Source organism: Bubalus bubalis, chromosome 17, assembly GCF_019923935.1.
Source record: "Bubalus bubalis isolate 160015118507 breed Murrah chromosome 17, NDDB_SH_1, whole genome shotgun sequence".
In the NCBI taxonomy this organism is placed as follows: domain Eukaryota; kingdom Metazoa; phylum Chordata; class Mammalia; order Artiodactyla; family Bovidae; genus Bubalus; species Bubalus bubalis.
The window spans coordinates 11,184,762-11,206,320 of NC_059173.1; the positions used below are offsets into that span (position 1 = coordinate 11,184,762).

General features: G+C 47.0%; 1 protein-coding gene across 7 annotated transcripts in view; it reads left to right on the forward strand.

Moving 5' to 3' along the window:
* RPH3A (rabphilin 3A) overlaps positions 1-21,559 on the forward strand; it is a 277,513-nt gene that overhangs the window by 216,957 nt on the left and 38,997 nt on the right. For all 7 annotated transcript variants that reach the window (XM_044930102.2, XM_006052994.4, XM_006052996.4 and 4 more), the window contains one exon: positions 12,367-12,513. In XM_044930102.2, coding sequence (XP_044786037.2) covers positions 12,367-12,513 — 147 coding nt within the window. The remainder of the gene's footprint in view (positions 1-12,366; positions 12,514-21,559) is intronic.

Here is a 21,559-nt window from a genome sequence, read left to right on the forward strand (position 1 = left end):
GTGGATTACAATCTAACCTTACCCTTGTGTGTGTGTGTATATATATATATATAGTGTGTGTGTTCTACATTTTCTGTTGTTGGTTGGTAAAATTATGGTCAGACAGTATCTTTTTATGAATATTTTGAGTATATCTGAAAGAGATGGGAATACCAGACCGCCTGACCTGCCTCTTGAGAAACCTGTATGCAGGTCAGGAAGCAACAGGAAAAGGAGTGTGTCAAGGCTGTATATTGTCACCCTGCTTATTTAACTTATATGCAGAGTACATCATGAGAAACGCTGGGTTGGAGGAAGCTCAAGCTGGAATCAAGATTGCTGGGAGAAGTATCAATAACCTCATATATGCAGATGACACCACCCTTATGGCAGAAAGTGAAGAAGAACTAAAAAGCCTCTTGATGAAAGTGAAATAGGAGAGTGAAAAAGTTGGCTTAAAGCTCAAGATTCAGAAAACTAAGATCATGGCCTCTGGTCCCATCACTTCATGGCAGATAGATGGGGAAACAATGGAAACAATGGCTGACTTTATTTTGGGGGGCTCCAAAATCACTGCAGATGGTGATTGCAGCCATGAAATTAAAAGACGCTTACTCCTTGGAAGGAAAGTTATGACCAACCTAGATAGCATATTCAAAAGCAGAGACATTACTTTGTCAACAAAGGTCCGTCTAGTCAAGGCTATGGTTTTTCCAGTGGTCATGTATGGATGTGAGAGTTGGACTGTAAAGAAAGCCGAGTGCAGAAGAATTGATGCTTTTGAACTGTGGTGTTAGAGAAGACTCTTGAGAGTCCCTTGGACTGCAAAGAGATCCAACCAGTCCATCCTAAAGGAGATCAGTCCTGGGTGTTCACTGGAAGGACTGATGTTGAAGCTGAAACTCCAGTACTTTGGCCACCTGATGAGAAGAGCTGACTCATTTGAGAAGACCCTGATGCTGGGAAAGATCGAGGACAGGAGGAGAAGGGGACAACAGAGGATGAGATGGTTGGATGGCATCACTGACTCAATGGACATGGGTTTTGGTGGACTCCAGGAGTTGGTGATGGACAGGGAGGCCTGGAGTGCTGCAGCTCGTAGGGTTGCAAAGAGTCAGACATGACTGAGTGACTGAACTGAACTGAACTGAGCTGATATAATTCAGACATGCTAGTAGAGATGCTGAGATGTCTGATTATAAATACGAACATTGCAAGAGAGAAGTTCATGACTTTAGAGGGTCCTAAGCACTTTAGGCTTCCTGAATGCTGAAAGTTGAAAGGTAGGATATATATTCATGCTCCTTCCCTCCCTCCTTCATGCTCTCCATCCTCTCCTTCTGCCTCTCCCTCCCTTCCCCTTTTCCTTTCATTAACAGATACCCAGTGCTTAGTATTGGAGAAGGCAATGGCACCCCACTCCAGTACTCTTGCCTGGAAAATCCCATGGATGGTGGAGCCTGGTAGGCTGCAGTCCAAGGGATCACTGAGGGTCGGACACGACTGAGCGACTTCACTTTCACTTTTCACTTTCATGCATTGGAGAAGGAAATGGCAACCCACTCCAGTGTTCTTGCCTGGAGAATCCCAGGGACAGGGGAGCCTGGTTGGCTGCCGTCTATGGGGTCGCACAGAGTCGGACACGACTGAAGTGACTTAGCAGCAGCAGCAGTGCTTAGTATGTATCATGCTCTGTGCTAAGCATCAGGAATACAAGGTTAGTCAAAGTCTGAGTGGATGTCTAGAAGGGTTTCAGTTCAGTTCATTTCAGTCACTCAGTAGTGTCCAATTCTCTGTGACCCCCATGGACTGCAGCACCCCAGGCTTCCCTGTCCATCACCAACTCTCAGTCAGAGCTTGTGAAACTCATGTCCATCGAGTTGGTGATGCCATTCAACCATCTCATCCTCTGTCGTCCCCATCTCCTCCTGCCTTCAATCTTTCCCAGCATCAGGGTCTTTTCAAATGAGTCTGTTCTTCGCATCATGTGGCCAAAGTATTGGAGCTTCAGCTTCAGCATCAGTCCTTCCAATGAATGTTCAGGACTGATTTCCTTTAGGATTGACTTGTTTGATCTCCTTGCAGTCCAAGGGACTCTCAAGAGTCTTCTCCAACACCACAATTCAAAAGCATCAGTTCTTTGGCACTCAGCTTCCTTTATGGTCCAACTCTCACATCCATACATGACTACTGGAAAAACCATAGCTTTGACTATATGGACCTTTGTTGGCAAAGTAATGTCTCTGATTTTTAATATGCTGTTTAGGTTTGTCATAGGTTTTCTTCCAGGGAGCAAGTGACTTTTAGTTTCATGGCTACAGTCACCATTTGCAGTGATTTTGGGGCCCAAGAAAATAAGGTCTGTCAGTGTTTCCATTGTTTCCCCATCTATTTGCCACAAAATGATGGGACCAGAGGCCATAATCTTAGCTTTTGAATGCTGAGTTTTAAGTCAGCTTTTTCACTCTCTTCTTTTGCCTTCATGAAGAGGCTCTTTAGTTCCTCTTTGCTTTCTGCCATAAGAGTGGTGTCATCTGCATATCTGAGGTTATTGGTATTTCTCCCTGCAAATTTGATTCCAGCCTGTGCTTCATCCAGCCCTACATTTCGCATGATGTACTCTGCATATAAGTTAAAATAAGCAGGGTGACAATATACAGCCTTGACATACTCCTTTCCCTATTTTGAACCTGTCCATTGTTCCATGTCCATTTCTAACTGCTTCTTGATCTACATACAGATTTCTCAGGAGGCAGGTCAGGTGGTCTGGTATTCCCATCTCTTTCAGAATTTTCCACAGTTTGTTGTGATCCACACAGTCAAAGGGTTTAGTGCAGTCAGTGAAACAGAAGTAGATGTTTTTCTAGAATTCTTTTGCTTTTTCTGTGATCTAGCAGAGGTTGGCAATTTGATCTCTGGTTCCTCTGCCTTTTCTAAATTCAGCTTGAACATCTGGAAGTTCCCAGTTTATGTACTGTTGAAGCCTAACTTCGGGAATTTTGAGCATTCCTTTGCTAGCATGTGAGATGAGTGCAATTGTGCAGTAGTTTGAACAAACTTTGGCATTGCCTTTCTTTGGGATTGGAATGAAAACTGACCTTTTCCAGTCCTGTGGCCACTGCTGAATTTTCCAAATTTGCTGGCATATTGAGTGCAGCACTTTGACAGCATCATCTTTTAGGATTTGAAATAGCTCAGCTGGAATTCCATCACCTCCACTAGCTTTGTTCATATTGATGCTTCCTAAGCCCCACTTGATTTCACATTCCAGGATGTCTGGCTGTAGGTGAGTGATCACACCATCATGGTTATCTGGGTTATTAAGGTCTTTTTTGTATAGTTCTTCTGTGTATCCTTGCCTCCTCCTCTTAATATCTTCTGCTTCTGTTAGGTCCAAACCCCAAAAGGGTTTACAAACAAATAGTCAGTCACCAACAAATATACTTTATCGTGCAAGGAGCTATAATAGCAGATCAGTGTCCTGTGGGAGTACAAAGATGGGGAAGTTTTCTGGAAGAAGTATTGTGTAAGCTGAGATTGTGTAAAGGAGGTACAAGATAGAGAAGAGACAGAGGAGTTCCAGGTAAGGGAACAGCATACGCAAAGTCTAAATAGGAGAGACAGCATGGGATTTTAGGAAAGCTGAATGGAACTCAGTCTGGTTTAAAAGATTGCCAGGATCCCGAGATCCCCTTAGCTTTCTGAAGGGAGTTAGGGAACCACAGCACCCTTTTGGCACCCCCCTGAGTCTGGTAGGGGTAAATCTCATCCAAAAGGGCCTTTATACCAGCAGGACTTGTATAAAATGTTCTGTGTTGTGGATGTCCCTCCTTCCACACCCTCCCCTTCAGGATTCATTAAAATCTCATTTTCTGAGGTGTAAAGAGACTTCCTGCTGACACCTGCTTCTGTCAGCATCCTGGGGGAAGGGAAGGGATAAGAAGAAAGAAAAAGGATTAATTTTCTGCACACCACCGCTGTTTAATGCTTCAGAGCCTTCATGCCCTGACAGCATTTCCATCATCCCACTCCTTTGGGGAGTTATAATATATTAATAGAGACATCTGGTGGGTATTTATTACGTGACTATTGTGTGCATGAAATGAAGAACCAAGGTAGGAGGCAGGAAGAAGCTGGGAGTGTGCGCTCTGCAGTGTTTTGGCGGATGGGGAACATCTGTGAGGGGCTTCCACCTGGAGTCAGGACTAGTTTCCTTTTGTGTTAGAGGCCACTGGTGCTGGTTTGTTGGGGAGGGTTCCTTCCAACAGTCTCTAGATGCACCTGAGCAGGTACATTCAGGTCACAGATGAAGCGCAACCAGAATGCTGGTTTCTTGAGCCTCTCACCATATCCTCCCCACACAGCTCTCTTGGCAATTCCCTTCCCTCCTTTGAGGGTTGGGCGTCTGGAAAATGAGCAGGTCAACTGCAGTGATCTTTAAACTTTTATTAGCAGCAAAATTCTTTCTGTGAATACAATTTTATTCAGAAGCTAAATATATAAGACAGATAAAGAGTGGAGCTGGATAAAGATCTTTAGTGGCTAAAAGCATTTAATGTATCATGGTGCAACTGTAAGTTAAAGTAATACCAAACTATAAAGTAAATGTAGCAAGTTTAGCAAGCTTCACTTTGTTGTTGTTGTTGCCACGGTGGATAGTGTATCAGTTATCTTTTGCTGTGTAACAAATCTGGTGCTCTGTGACAACCTAGAGGGGTGGGATGAAGTTGGAGGTGGGAAGAAGATTCAAGAGTGAGGAGACATACATAGACCTATGGCTGATTGATGTTGACATAGGGCAGAAACAACACAATGTTGTAAAGCAATTCTCCTCCAATTAAAAATAAATAAGTATAAAAGAAAACCCAGTGGCATAGAACAATGATGACTTATTTTCTGGAATCTGGGCCTGGCTGGTGGCTCTGCTGATCTTGGCTGGGCTCTCTTGTGCATCAAACTGTCGGCGGATCTAAGATGCTGTGGCTGGAATGACTCAGCTCTGCGTGCCTCTCATCCTGTCCTGAGCTTTTTATTTCAGTGATGAAAGTAAATAGAAACATACAAGGCTTTTTCAGGCTTAGCCCCAGGATGGCCCATCTCTCTCCTGTGTTTTATTGACCAAAGTAAGCCACAATTCCATGCGGGATTCAAGGGTTAGAAATAGGTGAGAAATAGACTCTGCCCTTTGGGTGAAAGCAATTTGAAATCCATGTGGCAAAGGGCACGGATCCTTAGAAGGGTGAAGTATTGAGGTCCCCAATGCGATAAACTAGATCTCATGGTTTTATTAAATATTAAATTCTTAAAAATTGGTTTTGCTCACTCTATTTTTAACTGGTATCCTTACTTTGCTAGTGGGAACCCAGCATTGCCATCTGGGCTGAAGTGAGGATGGAGGGCTTGGTTCCCTGTCTACTCTGTCGCTCCACGGCCCACTCACCTGCAACCCTTTGAGATCCCTTCAGGGAGCTACAACAGCTTAGACTATTTGGGAGAATAAGAGGCAGGTGCCCTTCATAATTCTCCAGGAAGCCTTGTCCTAAGTATGTGAATAAGAGTGGAGATGGGTCAGCCCTCTTCGCCCTGACCTGCCTGAGCCACTAAGCCAGGGGTGTTTCCACATGCAGCCACTGAGGGTCAGGGGTAGCCTCTGAGGGACTAAGTGGGTAAGACTGCTCACTCCCAATGCAGGGGGCCCAGGTCTGATCCCTGGTCAGGGAACTAGATCTCACATGCCACAACAGAGTTGGCAACTAAAGATCCCACATGCTGCAATGAAGATAGAGGATCAAGGGTCCTGGATGCAGCTAAGACCTGGCACAGCCAAAGAAATAAATGATTTTTTTTTTTTAAAGGAGTAACCTCTGAGAGTCCTGGCAGTAAACAGACATGAAATCCTTCTCACTTAACAGATCTGAAACAGACATTCAGACTGGGGCCCCAATGCACACTGCTAATAAGCAACAGACCCAGGATTTGGATCTTAAACCCCACTAGATCAAAGAGGACTCAAGCTGGTGTGCAGTAGGCCCTCTAGGCATTTACTGGATTGAATACAATACTCTGAGGAACTTGTCCAAGGAGGCAACACTTTGGTCTCCACTTTTGGCTTCCCTTGTGGCTCAGATGGTAAAGAATCTGCCTGAAGTGTGGGAGACCTGGGTTCGATCCCTGGGTCAGGACAATCCCCTGGAAAAGGGAATGGCTACCCACTCCAGTATTCTGGCCTGGAGAATTCCATGGACAGAAGAGCCTGGCAAGCTGCAGTCCATGGGGTTGCAAAGAGTCAGACACAACTGAGCAACTTTCACTTTCACTTTTGGTCTTTAATGAGATCCCAACACTGGACTTTGGTCTTGAGGACATGGAGCCCGAATCCTTAGTGAGGGCTCCACCTTCTTGTCACTAGAGTATTCTCAAGGTCCCCATGTTCACAATGCTCCCCAGCCCACAGGAGGCCCAGATACGGCCATTCTCTCCCTTCAGAGCAAAGGCTTTGGTTTGAAAAACCAGTTTGTTTCCCTCTGTTTGCTTTTGAAATTAAAACATGAAAATCCACAGGAGGCTTGCGAATCCCCACTGGGACCAATTGGTGACATTTTCAAACACTAGATGAGTTGTTTGTCAACTGTGTATTTTGGAGCAGAGGACGGGGAGTGGGTAAGGTCTGGAGGGATGCTGGGAGCTCCAGCAGGCCTTTTGCTCATCTGCAGAAGGAGGCAATTATCCTAGGTGGGCCTCTTGGGAACCCCTATTCCTGCTTGTGTTATTGGAGTCGTGCGTTTCCTGTGTGTGCTAATCCCAGCGAGCTGTGTATTGGGGTTAGGGGCATTGACTTCAGGTCTGACCATACCCATAACCAGACTGTGAGCTGTAGGAATGTGTCCATGAAAGGGTCTCTACTGGGTATATGGCCCAGCATCTCATGCATGCTCTGTCTTGGTCCCTGAGCTGCTTTTTAAAGGCAGGAGATACATGGAGACTTCCCTGGTGGTTCAGACAGTAAAGAATCTGCCTGCAATGCAGAAGACCCAGGTTTGATCCCTGGGTCAGGAAGATGCCCTGGAGAAGGGAATGGCAACCTACTCCAGTATTCTTGCTTGGAGAATTCCGTGGACAGAGGAGACTTGTGAGCTACAGTCCATGGGGTCACAAAGAGTCAGACACGACTGAGCGACTAACAATTTCGCTTCACTTTTAATATGTGGTGGGTGGGGGTGGGGGGATCAGAAGAGAATGAAGAAAGAGAAGTGGGGATGAAGGAGGAAGAAGAGGGGTAGTTGAGACATCCATTTCCATGGAAAACCAGAGGGACCTGGGGAGGTGGCTGGATGAGGTTGTAACTAAGGCTCTTTGGGAAGGATGGGTGGTCTTCCTCATGCAGGAGTCCAATGTATGCTTTGCAACTGATGGGAAGAGACGTCAGGCTGAGGGATATTAGCATACCTTGAGGAAGATCTTTCCAATAGAATGGCATAGACTCCTTATGAGAGAGTAAGGTCTCACAGGGAGCATTCAAGCAAGGCTGGAAGGACCCCTATAGGGAGGCTGTGTAAGACAGGCTTTCGGGTGATACCCCATGGCCCTCCCCTCCTGGTGTTCATGTCTTTGTGTAACCTCCTCGCCTTGAGTGTGGGCAGGACCAGGGTTGTGTTTCTAACCTATGGAATACTGCAAACAGGATGGGACCTCAGCTCTGTGATTACGTCATGTTATGTAAGACTCTGTCTCACTTGACTGGAGCTGCAGAGTCACCTTGCATACTTGATGAAGGAAGTGGCCCGTGGGATGAAATTGAAGTCCGCTTGGTTAGGAATTGCAGCCTGCCTCCAGGACATGGAGGTGACCTCTTGCCAACAGCCAACAAGAAGTTGAGGTCCTAGGTCACATGGTTGCTGGGAAATGAATTAGATTTACCTGGAAGCTTATTCTTCCCCTAGAAAGCCTCCAGATGAAATCTGAGCCATCTGGAGCCATCTGGAATCTGACCCATCTGACATCTGATTGCAGCCTTGTAAGATGCTGCGCAGAGGACCCAAAGCCATGCCTGGACTCCCAACATGGAAACTGTGACATAATAAATGTGTGTTGTGTAAAGCCCCTAAGTTTGTAATAACTGGTTATGCAACAATGGAAAATGAACATAGGCATTGTAGATGGGGCTTTGTTCCACCCTGTCTGTATCCTCTGCTAGGTTGATTTTTCCAATTATCTAATGGTGCTGAAGCTGAAGCTCGAGTATTTTGGCCACCTGATGTGAAGAGTTGACTCATTGGAAGAGACCCTGATGCTGGGAAAGATTGAGGGCAAGAGGAGAAGGGGACGACAGAGGATGTGATGGTTGGATGGATCACCAACTCAATGGACATGGGTTTGAGCAAACTCAAGGAGATAGAGAAGGACAGGGAAGCCTGGCATACTGAAGTTCATGGGGTCACAAAGAGACACGACTTAGCAGCTAAACAACAACAATGCCATACAACAAATCACATCAAGCGCAGTGGCTTAAACAGCAGTTACTGCTTATTACCTCTTGCAGATTTTGTTGGTGGATATTTGAGAGTGGCTTGGCTAGGTGGTCCTGGCAGAGCTGCAGTCATATGTCAGCTAAGGCTGAGGCCATCTGAAGATTTGACAAGGGCTAGAGGGTCACTGGCAAGTTGGTGCTGGCTGTTGGGTGGCGGGGAGGTGGGGCGGGGGCTCAGTTCCTCTCCACAGGGATGTTTGAGTGTCCTCATGACATGGCATTTGACTTCCCCTAGACTGAATGACCCAAGAGACCAAGGCAAAAGTTGCAATGTCTTTCATGACCTAGCCTTGGAAGTCACCCACGGTCACACCCATTGTATTTAGCTGGTCACACAGCACCAGCTGGGATTCAGTGTGAAAGAAGACAACACAGGGAGAGTGAATACCAGGGGGCAGATATCCTGGGGAACCATCTGGTAGACTGGCTGCCATATTGATCTTTCTTCCATTGAGTATGTTTAGCATTTGTTCATCCCCAGAGGCCCCTGATCCAAAGCAAGGTATGTTTCCATCCGGGTTTCCCCTGGCCGCTCCCTCCTCTTTCTCGCAAGACGTCTGCTTCCAGTTGCTTTCAAACTCTTCTTTCTCTGCTCTTCTGAACAAACCATCTTAGGTGGGAGGATGTGAGAGGAGGTGGGGAGGGAGGAGGGGGGAGACGGGGCTTTTAATTTTCAACTTTAAGTGTCAAAAGGCAATTTCATGCCTACTGACGTGATTAGAGCAGTGGAAGTAATAGAGGCTGGCAGCTAATGGGGTGCTGGCTCCAGGAGATTCGTAATTACTGATTTTCCCCCCCCAACAGGGACAAGAATTTCTAGTGGTGTTGAGCCCTGCATTCCACTTGGGTGATGCCCCTCAGTGCCTGGGGGGTGGAGGATATTATTAGTGGAGAGAATGATAATTTGCCATAGACTGTAGCATTAGCTCTCTACCCAGCTCTGATCCTCTGCACCATCCCTGGGGCTACACGGATAGGCATTCAATTCACCTCATATTGGGGAGGTTAAGTGTGCAGGCTGCCCAGGTCTGAATTCCACCTCTGCCACTTCCGAGCTGTGCGACCTCGGACAAGTTGTCTAATTTCTCCACACCCGAGTCTCTTCACCAGAAAATAGACAATAACCATCCCTGCCTTGTAGAAATGTTGTGAGGATTAAATGAAGTAATGTGGGCCTCCAGAAGGCACTATGTCAGTATTTGCTGCTACTAAGTGGCTTCAGTCGTGTCCAGCTCTTTGCCACCCCATGGACTGTAGCCTGCCAGGCTCCTCTGTCCATGGGATTTTCCAGGCAAGAATAATTGAGTGGGTTGCCATGCCCTCCTCCAGGGGATCTTCCTAACCCAGGAAACAAACCCACATCTCTTATATTTCCTTCATGGGCAGGCAGGTTCTTTACCACTAGCGCCACCTGGGAAGTCCATGTCAGTATTTGCTTTTTTATTGAAACAAAAAAGTCAAGAAGAGCACAGGATGGAACTTAAAATGCTACAGGAGCTTTGGAGGCAGGAAATCTAGATATTTGTGTGAAATGGAGAGATTTTTTTAAAACTAGTTGTGCCGGGGTCCAGCCCCAGCTGATCCAGGGTATTCGAAGGAGAGACGGCGTAGGCGAGGATCAGGAAACAACTGCTTAATTAAACGTTAATTAAGGATATAAAGAGTAATAGAATGAGGATAGCTCAGTAGGAAAATTCAGTGGAGAAAAGAGGCTGAGTAGCTTGGTTTACGCAGAAGACCAATAAAACTTCAAGACAAGAAGTTTGCACCACTTACGTAAGCCGCAGGCATCCTTCCGTTCTCCCGAAGGAGAGGAGACACTGAGGCCTCCCCGGTCGGATCTTCGAAGCCCAGGCATAATTAGCAAGCATGGCGGGTTCCGCGCTCCTGATGGAGACTCAGCCAGAATTTGAGAAAGAGAGCAACATGGGGAGACCAAGTTTCGGTGAACAAGGCCCGCACTTTATTTTCCAAAGTAGTTTTTATACCTAAAGTTGTGCATAGAGGATAATGGGGGAAGGGGTGGAGTCATGCAAGGACAGCAGTTCCTGGTCCTAATCGAAGCCACGCTTTCAAACTTATCATATGCAAAAGTTCAGGTGATTTACATCATCTTCTGGCCAGGAGGCCTGTTAACATTTTAAGAAACTTATCTTTCTCTAAAGGTGATTATTCCAAAGTCAGGCACCAGCCTCCAAAAAAGCACTGGACAAAGCTGCATTCCTATAGGGCAAAGGTGAGGTGGGCTCAATCAAGACAAGAATTAACTCAAGGGTCCAAGGTTACAAACATTGAGGCTACTACTTACATTTCTATACACCCATTATATCAATCAATACACTGCCAAGGACACAGTAGGTAAGGAGTATGGAGACTTAGCAGCAAACATTGGCTCAATAAGTGAAAAACCCTTCACCAATACAATTTCTAATCAATCTTTTAACTACTCAAAAGAATCTGTGTTTAGACAGTTTAGAACATCTCCTGCCTCTCACAGTTGGGAGGCTCTGAACAATCACATGTGGCCGGAAAAACCTATTCAGGCAGGCTAGAGGATTTCCAAAGGAGTTTGTAGGTTGAAACACTGTCACACCCAGGAATTATTAACTGGAGCTGTAAGCTAACTCTTTTTTCAGAGAGAGGTAGTGGGGGACAGCCCCTGTAAAATCAGAGGTGTAGGTGAGAGCACAAAGCCGAAAGTAGGCAGACTCTGGTTTGGGGGTAGATGCTCGAGAATTTCCAGGGGGACTCCTGAGGCTCGATCTGCCTTTGCGTGTGCCGAGCCTCCTTCCTCATGACCTTTGCCATGGGCGGAGCTCCTGCTCCCGGTAGTGATAGAATTCCAGTTGAGTTATTCCAAATCCTGAAAGATGATGCTGTGGAAAGTGCTGCACTCAATATGCAATATGCCGGCTCCTGGTGTAGTTGGCAACTACTTTAAATTTGAAAAAAAAAAAAAAAAATTCTGTGGCCCACACTAAACATATTTTGTGCCAGGTAGGGGTTGGATTCAACCTGGGATCCAGGGCTTCAGACCACTCTCCCAGAATCTTTTCCATTCCAGTTGCAGAAGTCTACTGTTTGGACTCTTTTCCTGAGAACACCATTATCCTCCAGGTTTCCATGAAAAGTGAAAGTTGCTCAGTTGTGTCTGACTCTTTGCAACCCCATGGACTGTAGCCTGCCAGGTTTCTCTGTCCATGGAATTCTTCAGGCCAGAATACTGGAGTGGGTAGCCATTCCTTTCTCCAGGGGATCTTCCCAACCCAGGGATAGAAGCCAGGTCTCCCACGTTACAGGCAGATTCTTCATTGTCTGAGCCACAGGGGAAGCCCAGGTTTCCATGAACTTCCTGCAAATGTCAAGTCAAGAGTGTCTGCCATATGCTAAGCACTTAAGAAAAATAAACTCAGCAGAACCCTATGAAGGATGTATATGTTCCCCACTGTGTGTGTGTGTATGTGTGTGTGTGTGTGTGTGTGTGTTCAGTTGCTCAGTCACGTCCTACTCTTTGCGACCCCGTGGACTGCAGCCCACTGGTCTCCTCTGTCCATGGAATTTTCCTGGCAAGAATACTGGAGTGGGTTGCTATGTCCTCCTCCAGAGGAACATTCCTGACCCAGGAATTGAACCCCTATCTCCTGCATCTCCTGCACTGGCAGGTGAATTCTTTACCATTGTGCCACCTGCAAAGCCTCCGCGTGTCCCACTGTAGAGATAAGCAAACTGAGGCTCTGAGAGGTTGGGATTCTTTTGCCTGAAGGGATTTGAACTGAGGTTTACCAGACTCCAGAGGCTAGAGCCTAACCACAACGGCCTACTTTCTCTCCAGCCTCACGCCTTCCCATATTACCTTTCAGGCTCCAGACAGGATGGTCTGTCCACCCCAGCAGTCAGCCGGACAGACAGAGGAAACAGGAAGAGCTGACAGATGAGGAGAAGGAAATCATCAACAGGGTGATCGCTCGCGCTGAGAAGATGGAAGAGATGGAACAGGAGCGAATCGGGTGAGGCCCTGCGCTTCCCTCCATTCTGGGAGGGCCGTGCTGCCCAGGGCGGGGTGCTTGGGGAGGGCACGGGGCAGGGCTGCCTTTGGGATTTGTCATCTGTGACACGCTGAGCCACCCACTCAGGCAGAGCCGGAATCCTCGGTGCAGGAGATGAGACAGCCAGGAGAGGAGAAAAGAACAGAGGAGAGAGTGGGCTGGGGGCTGGCTGGGGAGGGGGCCATCTGGGCTGGGGAGGTGCATTAAAGATGGAGAAGGGGGGTGCCTTCTCAGAGGCAGATGGGAGATTGTCTCTGGAGGCTGGAGGTGTGTGTGTGAGCACAGTTGTCTCACCATTTCGGCTGCACAGAAATGTGTTCTAGTGACATAGGCCATGCAGGTTCTAGAACATACAGCTGAGGGTGAGGTAAGGGGGAGCAAGTCTACGTCAAAGACACAGTATGGGAAAGAGAGCGCACGCCTGAAATGAACTATATGAGAGAACGGGAGAGATCCTTCCTAAAGGGGAGCCAGCGTGAGAGTGAGGCTTCAGAGATTAAGCTGGTGGGTCTGGATGCCAAGAACTCAGGGTTCCATCCCCACTCCCTGCTTACCAGCTACAGCTCCCATGCATGTTGCTTCACCCCCTGAGCCTCGGTTTGCTCTCTCTAGAATGGGGGAAATAAAAGTCATTGTCCCATAGGACAGTCATAAGGAGTGAAGTGAAGCTTGTATCATTCCTGGCCCAGGGCTGGGCATTCAGTTCAGTTCAGTCACTCAGTCGCGTCCGACTCTTTGAGACCCCATGGACTGCAGCATGCCAGGCCTCCCTGTCCATCACCAACCCCCGGAGTTTACTCAAACTCATGTCCATCACGTCGGTGATGCCATTCCAACCATCTCATCCTCTGTCGTTCCCTTCTCTTCCCACCTTCAATCTTTCCCAGCATCAGGTTCTTTTCCAATGAGTTGGTTCTTCGCATCAAGTGGCCTGGGCATACTTTGCATTTAACGAATGGTAGGGGGGAGGAAAGCAGAGTTTGGAGGGCAGAGGTAACAAAAACACATAAGGGATGGAAGAAGGGTGTGTGGCGAGTGTGTGTCATGGAGTGACAGCGTCAGTGAGCCAGGGCAGTGTTAGAGAGAGAGGGAGGGCTAGCAGATGGGCTTGGGAGGGGTGGATGGGGAAGTGAGAGGGGAGGCGTGCCTGGGAGAAGAGTGAGTATGTGTGTGTTTGGGGTTGGGGGGTGCAGTTCATGACGTGGGTAGAAGTTTCCACTGCCAGGACTCAGGGAGGCCACCAATCGGTCCTCCAAGACTGAACCTCAGATGGGAAATGGGAGGGGTCACCGAGATGTCACCTCCTTCCCAGAACTTTCTTCCCTGGGGCAGAGTGGGGAGCAGCCTTTGCTGACTGCTTGCAACTGGTTGGGCACTGGGGTGTCCTTTCATCTCCCCGCCCATCCACTCAGCAGGGTGTTAACAAGATTCCTGGGAGGAAAATGATGTTCTGAACACACAGGAAGTGGGTGCCTTTGATTTGAGCCTCTGCAGATCATTTTGTTCAGGGTGGGCTGGGGCGATCAGAGGTGATGTTGGCAAGTGGCAGATAACACACAGGCGGAGTCAGCTTGTGTTCAGCCCTCCATCAGCTTCCTGGGTAGGTTGCTAATGGGGAGAGGTCTTGAGGGGCTTGCTTACATGGCTGAGTTTTTATTTTGCTTTTAAAAAGATATATCAGGAGTGAGGAGTTGTCCAGGCTGGAGGTTTTGTGAGTGTGTGGGTATGAGCTTGAGTGTGTGTTCACTTCAACCAACAAGGGGCCTCAGCCTTGCAAATAGGATATCCTTGCAGAAGGATATGGATGTTAAATTCTTGCTTGGAGGCAAGAACTTCCAACCTTTTTCCTACATAGCACTTTCCCACCAGCTAACACGCTTTGTATTTTACATTGAGTTTGACTGTTGTGTGTCTCTCCCTATCAGATGATAAGATTCCTGAGTGTAGACATTGTTACCTGTTTTGTTCGCCATGGAATCCCCAGACCTAGTACATAGTAGGTGTGCGGTAAAGTATTTGTGGAGTGAGTGAGTGAACACGGCAGACAGTGCTCCTCCCACCCACCCAAGTCAGTTTCTTTCTGCATCTCCTGTGGCCATGAGGCTGGAGAGCTTGGAATTTTGTAGTCCAGGGTCCAAATTTCCAGAGAAGACACTATGACTTGCTGATTTAGATTTATATCAGAATCTATCCCTGTTGACTGGGCTGCCTTTGGGTGTAAATTAAGGGGATCTCTGTGAATTAAGTGGATTCTAGCTTGAACATTCAAGAACAGGGTAGATGGGCTCCCTGCTTTGCCCCCATGTCCTGCTACATTGCCTGATCTGGTGACGTGGTAGAAGAGCACAGCAGTTAACCCCTGAGGCCCCAGAGTCAGAGAGACTTGGGTTCAAATTCCAGCCCTATTTCTAATCCCCTGTGTGACCTTGCACAAGCCACTTGAGCTCCTCCTTCCTCAATTTCCTCATCTGCAAAATGGGGAAGCTCTGCAGATCATTTTATTCCTGGATGGAAAATGATGTTATGAACACACAGGAAGTAGGTGCCTTTGATTTGAGCCTCTGCAGACCCTGATGCCGGGAAAGACTGAAGGCAGGAGGAGAAGCGGGTGACAGAGGATGAGATGGTTGGATAGCATCATTGACTCAATGAACATGAGTTGGAGCAAACTCCAGGACATAGCGAAGGACAGGGAAGTTTGGTGTGCTGCATTCCAGGTGGTCGCAAAGAGTCAGACACGACTTAGTGACTGAAGGACAGCAAGAATAGGGATAACTCAGCACACACTTCTCTGGGAATGTTTAATTCACATGCAAAATATTATCATGGTGCCTGACACAGGGCACATGCTCAGTTAATGGTGATGATCATTTAACAACACATTTGCTGAGGAAATGTGTTTCTTTACACCGACCAAGGCCTCCGTTCTAGAATTATGCCCGAGACTGTGGTTTGGCAAGCCCCTGGCTTCCCCTGAAGGAGATCTGAGAGCCTTCCAGTGAAGCCAGGACCAAGCGCATGGTGACAGAGTGTCCCCTTGCTGAAACACTACATTTTCTCATCCTGCCAGGAGGCAGGACAGTCCTGGAGGATTCTGGCTGCCGCTGTTTCCCCGCGCCCTTCCAGCTGCCAGCCCCCGCTGGTAGCATCGCCAGAGGCAAAGCCATGCTATTTGTGTCTTATGAGCTCGAACCTGCCCTCATTCCTGTTCAACCCACACTTCCCTGGGAGAGGATCAGAGTGGAGTCAGATGAAAGGAGAGCGACACATCAGGCACAGAGTGAGGCTGAAAACGGGGTGCCATCGGGGTTCCCCCTCCAGAACCTGAGGCTCAGTTAATGAGCCTTGGGGGCTTCAGTTCCCCACACATCCAGTAAGGCAGGTCACCCTGGGTCTCAGAATCCTTCCTGTTCTGACTGTAAAGTATTTGGGAGTATCTGGTGGAGGACCTTGTACCATGTTATTGGCTGTCTCTCTCAGCAAATGAGCTCTTTCTATTAAACCTGTGGGTATAACTGTGTCCCCTTCTGGGCCCAGATACCAGCTCTGTGATGTTGAACTTCCTTTTCTGTTACCTAACAGTCATCTGAGAGATATGCAAAGTCATTGTTTACATAATAAGCAATCATTATAATGGGTACCATTTATAGGCTGAGTATTTACTGTGTGCCAAACACTGAATCTAAAAACTTCATATAGGCTTAACTCATTAACTGCTCCTCTCAGCCCGATCAAGTAGGTTCTATTATTATCCTCATTTTGCAGCTGAGGAAACTGAGGCTTAGAAAATCTAGGTCACTTGTCCAAAGTCACGCAGAGCTAAGAGACATGTCCCTCTCTGGCTGACTCTCAGAATTATGCTCCTATTAGGTGTCTTTCCTGAAGGCCTGGCCTCAAAATTGTTAGACTCTGCAGAATATAGGAACGTTTAAAGCTTAGGTTTGGAGGGGACATTGGAGAAGGAAATGGCAACCCACTCCAGTACTCGTGCCTGGAAAATTCCACAACAGAGGAGCCTGGTAGGCTACAGTCCATGGGGTCAAAAAGAGTTGGACATGACTGACCAACTTCACCCACTTTTGGGGGAGTTAGAAACTAGAATCCCTTCTATACTGGCCCAGTGATTCCTTCCCAGTGATCTTACTAACCTGTTTCTACCTCCAAAGCTGTCAGAACTTGTCTCCATGGTCCTAAGGCTGTGGAGAATTCCAAGTGAGAATCAGCCTCAGGTGTCCCAGGAGGCGCTGCCTCCCTGGGGTGGTTTAGCTAGAGTTAGATGCCCCAGGGAGTCCCAGGCAATGCAGCTGAGTAGAGCTGGTTCTCGCCTTGGAGCCTCTTTGCTTTTGACCAAGAGGGTGTCTAAACCTTCACTCACTACTCGGCCCACAATCAAGCTCTACTCTCTTCAGCATCCCTAGAGGGAAGGATGATAGCCAGAAGGGAAATTCATTAAAGAGCCTCATTTGTCCCCACATTCCTTATTCAAGGCTAAGTGGGATCTCAGAATTTATTTTGCATGGCCTGACTGCTGTAAACTTTCTATACTAGTTAGGACATTTGGCTTGCAAGAAAGGAAATTAATTCCAGGTAGACTGTTTGAGTTATCTGTGACCGCATCACATACCACCCGACACTTACTGACTGCCAACAACCACAATTTACTATTTTTCATGATTCTGTGGGTTAAGAATTTAGGCAGGACTCTGACAGATTGATTTTCTGCTCCGTGTAGCATGGGCAAGGGGTCACTCTTTCAACTGCATTCAATGAGTGACTGGGTTGGACTGGAAGGGCCAGGAAAGCTCCAACCCTTTCACACAGTGTGCTCTGCATGGCCGCTCTCTTTCCAAGAAATCTTTCTTTACTTAGTCGTCTGACCTGAGTTCCTTTACCTGGCAAAGAAAGCAAAGGCGGAAGTCATCGGGATTCTTAACAGCTAGGTCTGGGACTGGTAGAGCATCCCTCCACTGGGTTCTACTGGAGAGGAGAAAGAGATCCACCTCTTCCTGGAAGAATGACTTACACATCCAGGGGAAGAAGCTGTAAATGGGAGTTTTCTTTGGAGATTCTACTCCATTAGGCAAAAAGGGGAACTGAATACAAGATTTCAGAGGTATCTTAAGGGTTGCAAGGACACAGCCTAGACTCACGGAAGTTCTGCTTCTCATCCACATCTTAGAAAATATAGTCACATACTATACCTCTTCAGTTGCTATAATTCTTCTTAGCCCTAATTCCAAATTCCCAAGAAAGGAACTCTGGTCCAGGTCACCCTAAGTGCCTGCCTCTCATCCAATCAGCCGTGACCAGAGGTGCCAGGCTACACAAACAAGGATGCTGAGTGCTTCTCAAGAGAGTGCCAAGGTCCTTTGTGAATTGAACAGACACCCAGAGGGTGCCCACAGGACTTTTAAAGCATATTAAATCTGGAATTAAACATTTGCCTGGGGAAACTTGTGTGTGCAGGTTTTGTTTTTGTTTTGTTTCCCTGGTAGGTTCCTCCATGTCTTTATCATATTTCTTTCCTTCAGAACCTCTCAAAGGCATTTGCTCATATATTCTGTCTGCAAGGGGACAGGCAGCCTGGTGGTTTCCATTTGAGGTTGATGTCCCTCAACAGATGGATCCGAAGAAGTAATTAGGATTTGTCATTAACCTTGGTGTCCAAACACTGTGATGGAGGAGGAAGTCAAAGAGACACTGGGAGACTGTTGTTGACAAAATCTGTTGGATTTCTGTCACCTCCCCATCTCAGTTCCACCATCCCCTATAGTCTTAGCCTAGAATTTTTCTCAAAGTGTGGACAGAGGGAGAAGTGAGTAATATTGCTTGGAATTTGCTGCATCTAATTAGCTAGGCATCTTTCCTATGGCTTGACAAACTGACAGCAAGCCACCCTGCTACTTTTTTTTTTTTAACTTGGAGTCCTAGACATTCTGTGGATAGAACTCGGGGGTTCTGGGGCATCCTGATATTATAAACATAGTTATCTGTGTGTATGTATTCATTTTTAAGAAGAAATATTCATAGATGTCATCAAGTTTGGGGGGATTCTGAACCCCCAAATGTTGAGAAACACTGAGTAGTACCTCAGTTTTTCAAGGGATCAGATCAACACTTTGTTATGTCCATGCATCCTTAATAATACAGGGAATCTGTTTGCACAAGATGAAAATAGTGAGTGAATGAGTGAAAGTCGTTCAGTCGTGTCTGACTCTTTGCAACCCCATGGACTATACCGTCCATGGAATTCTCCAGGCCAATATACTGAAGTGGATAGCTGTTCCCTTCTCCAGGGGATCTTCCCAACCCAGGGATCAAACCCAGGTCTGCTGCATTGCAGGCGGATTCTTTACCAGCTGAGCCACCAGGGAAGCCCAAGAATTCTGGAGTGGGTCGAACCGGGGTCTCCTGCATTGCAGGCATATTCTTTACCAGCTGAGCTATATGGGAAGCCTCCAGTGAAAACAGATGTCTTCCTAATTTGTTAAGCAGTCCAGTGCCTGGCATAAAAAGAAGAGAGCAAATGAATGCATGTTGGATAATTCTAAACCCAACTGACTAAGTCTCTCATTGAATAATTTTAACTTTGAGGTTTACCAGACCTCATCTATAAAATGGGGAGTTGGAGTTGGACTATGTCCACATCCAAGTCCATCTAGCCCAAGGTTCTTGAACCTTGGCACTATTTACATCTGGAGACAGATAATTCTTTCTGGTGGGTGTGGTTCTGTGCCCTGAATTTTTTAGCAGCTCCCTCTGGCTCCCTCCAACTGGATGCCTGTAGTAACTGGAACTGTTACCAAGCTGTGACGATCCAAAATGTCTCCCAACATCACCAAATGCCCCCTTGAGGGGCAAAATCACGCCCTGTTGAGAATCACTGCTCTAGCCTTCTTGCTGAGTGACTCAAAAAAGGAAGAAGAAACAAATGAGAATTTTCCTGTAACCATAACTCAACTTCTAGGGAAATAATAATAAAATAAAATAAAATAAAAATAAAATAAAATAATAAAATAATAAAAATAAAAAACACCATGTGTTGGCAGGGTACTCAAAGCTTTAAGCAGATTCATCTATGTAACCCTCACAACAGCTTTATGCATTAAGCCATATTATTATCATTCCCATTTTACAGATGAGGCAACTGAGGGACAGAGAGGTTAAGCAACTTCCCAGGGTTGCACAGCTAATAAGCAAACTGGGATTGCAAACCCAGACTGGCTGGCTTCAGAGTTAGATGCCTATTCTGCTATTCTATAGAGAGATTTAAGCTATGGTTTTTCCAGTAGTCATGTATGGATGTGAGAGTTGGACCATAAAGAAAACTGAGTGCCCAAGAATTGATGCTTTTGAACTGTGGTGTTGGAGAAGACTCTTGAGAGTCCCTTGGACTGCAAGGAGATCCAACCAGTCCATTCTGAAGGAAATCAGTCCTGAATATTCATTGGAAGGACTGATACTGAAGCTGAAGCTCCAGTACTTTGGCCGCATGATGTGAAGAACTGACTCACTGGAAAAGACCCTGATGCTGGGAAAGATTGAAGGCAGGAGGAGAAGGGGACGACAGAGGATGAGATGGTTGAATGGCATCACCGACTCGATGGCCATGAGTTTGAGCAAGCTCTGGGAGTTGGTGATGGACAGGGAAGCCTGGCGTGCTGCAGTCCATAGCATTGCAAAGAGCTGGACACAACTGAGTGACTGAACTGAACTGACTGATAGAGAGATAATCATTTATAGCCAAGCATTCTATTAGGAACTTTCAAATATATTGCATTACCTTTAATCCCTACTATGTCCTCTCAGAGTGACAGACTACTGTCTTTACTTCACAGATGAGATTACTGAAGTTCAGAGAGGTTAAGGCACTTGCCCAGGGTACACAGTCTTTTCATGGCCAAACCAAACTCTGAACTTGAATCTGTCTTTCCGCATTATCTTATTGCCTTTCAGAGGTGCAGGTAGGGAAGGCAATTGACAAATGACTTCAGAGCTTCAGGGAAGTCAATAATTTACAGGGTGTCTTATATATTCACTCAGGTTAAAAGACTGAGTGTCACACACTTCTTCCTACAGTGGGGCAGTTCACCTTTCACTGTCCCTTGTGGGCCTCAGCAGCATATTCTCTCAACCCTACTTTCCATGACAAGAAAGGGCAGGTGCAGGAGTTAGGAGGTGCCCCAACTGTAAGCACTGAAAAGAAACAAAGGCTTCATTCTTCCAAAGCGGGTAACAGCGTCCAAATAGCTAGACCCAGGCTCCAGTCGCATCTCGGCCACCTGCTGGCTCTGTGCCCTTGGTAAGTGACTTCCTGTCTGAGTGCCTTGTTCTCCGCTCCCCCACCCCCCACAAAATGGGAGTGAATAATAGAACTGACCTCACAGGTTGTATGGCTTAAGGAAAACAATGCACAAGGAATGCTTAGCACAGCACCAGATAACTGTTGCTATTATTGGGTTTAAATGACCCAGTTCCTTGCCTGGCTGACTACATTAGCCCAGCGGAGCCCTCGGGCTTTCTCTCTTGGCTCCAACCCTGACCCGGGGTGACCCCCTTCCCCAAAGTGCTGGGGTCCAGACAGGAATCCCACTGACCAATCCATCAAGGAGAGAGAGTAGGATCAACAGCTCCCCAGCTAGTGACGGTAATAAACAGCAGTAGAAATTAATGAGTCTGAACTGCATGCACTCTGCATGCCGGCAGCATGGCTTCATGATGGAGGGACTTAGTCATTTAAGGACAGGTTCCCGAGAGACCTTGGCGTTGGAGTCTCAGACCAGCCCCCTTCAGAGCAGCCATGTTCACAGTCTAGATGACCCAGACTAGACTTCAGGAAATGCCAAGTCTAATAAACCTAGTGGTAGCATCTCCCCACTTGGCAATTAGGGTGATGGGGAAAGCAGCATGACTCTGGAATTAATGGTGTGTGTATGTGAGGGAGAGAGAGATACAACATGACACACTCTCTCACTCCGCTGCGTCTTCCAAACCATCGTGCAGTCGC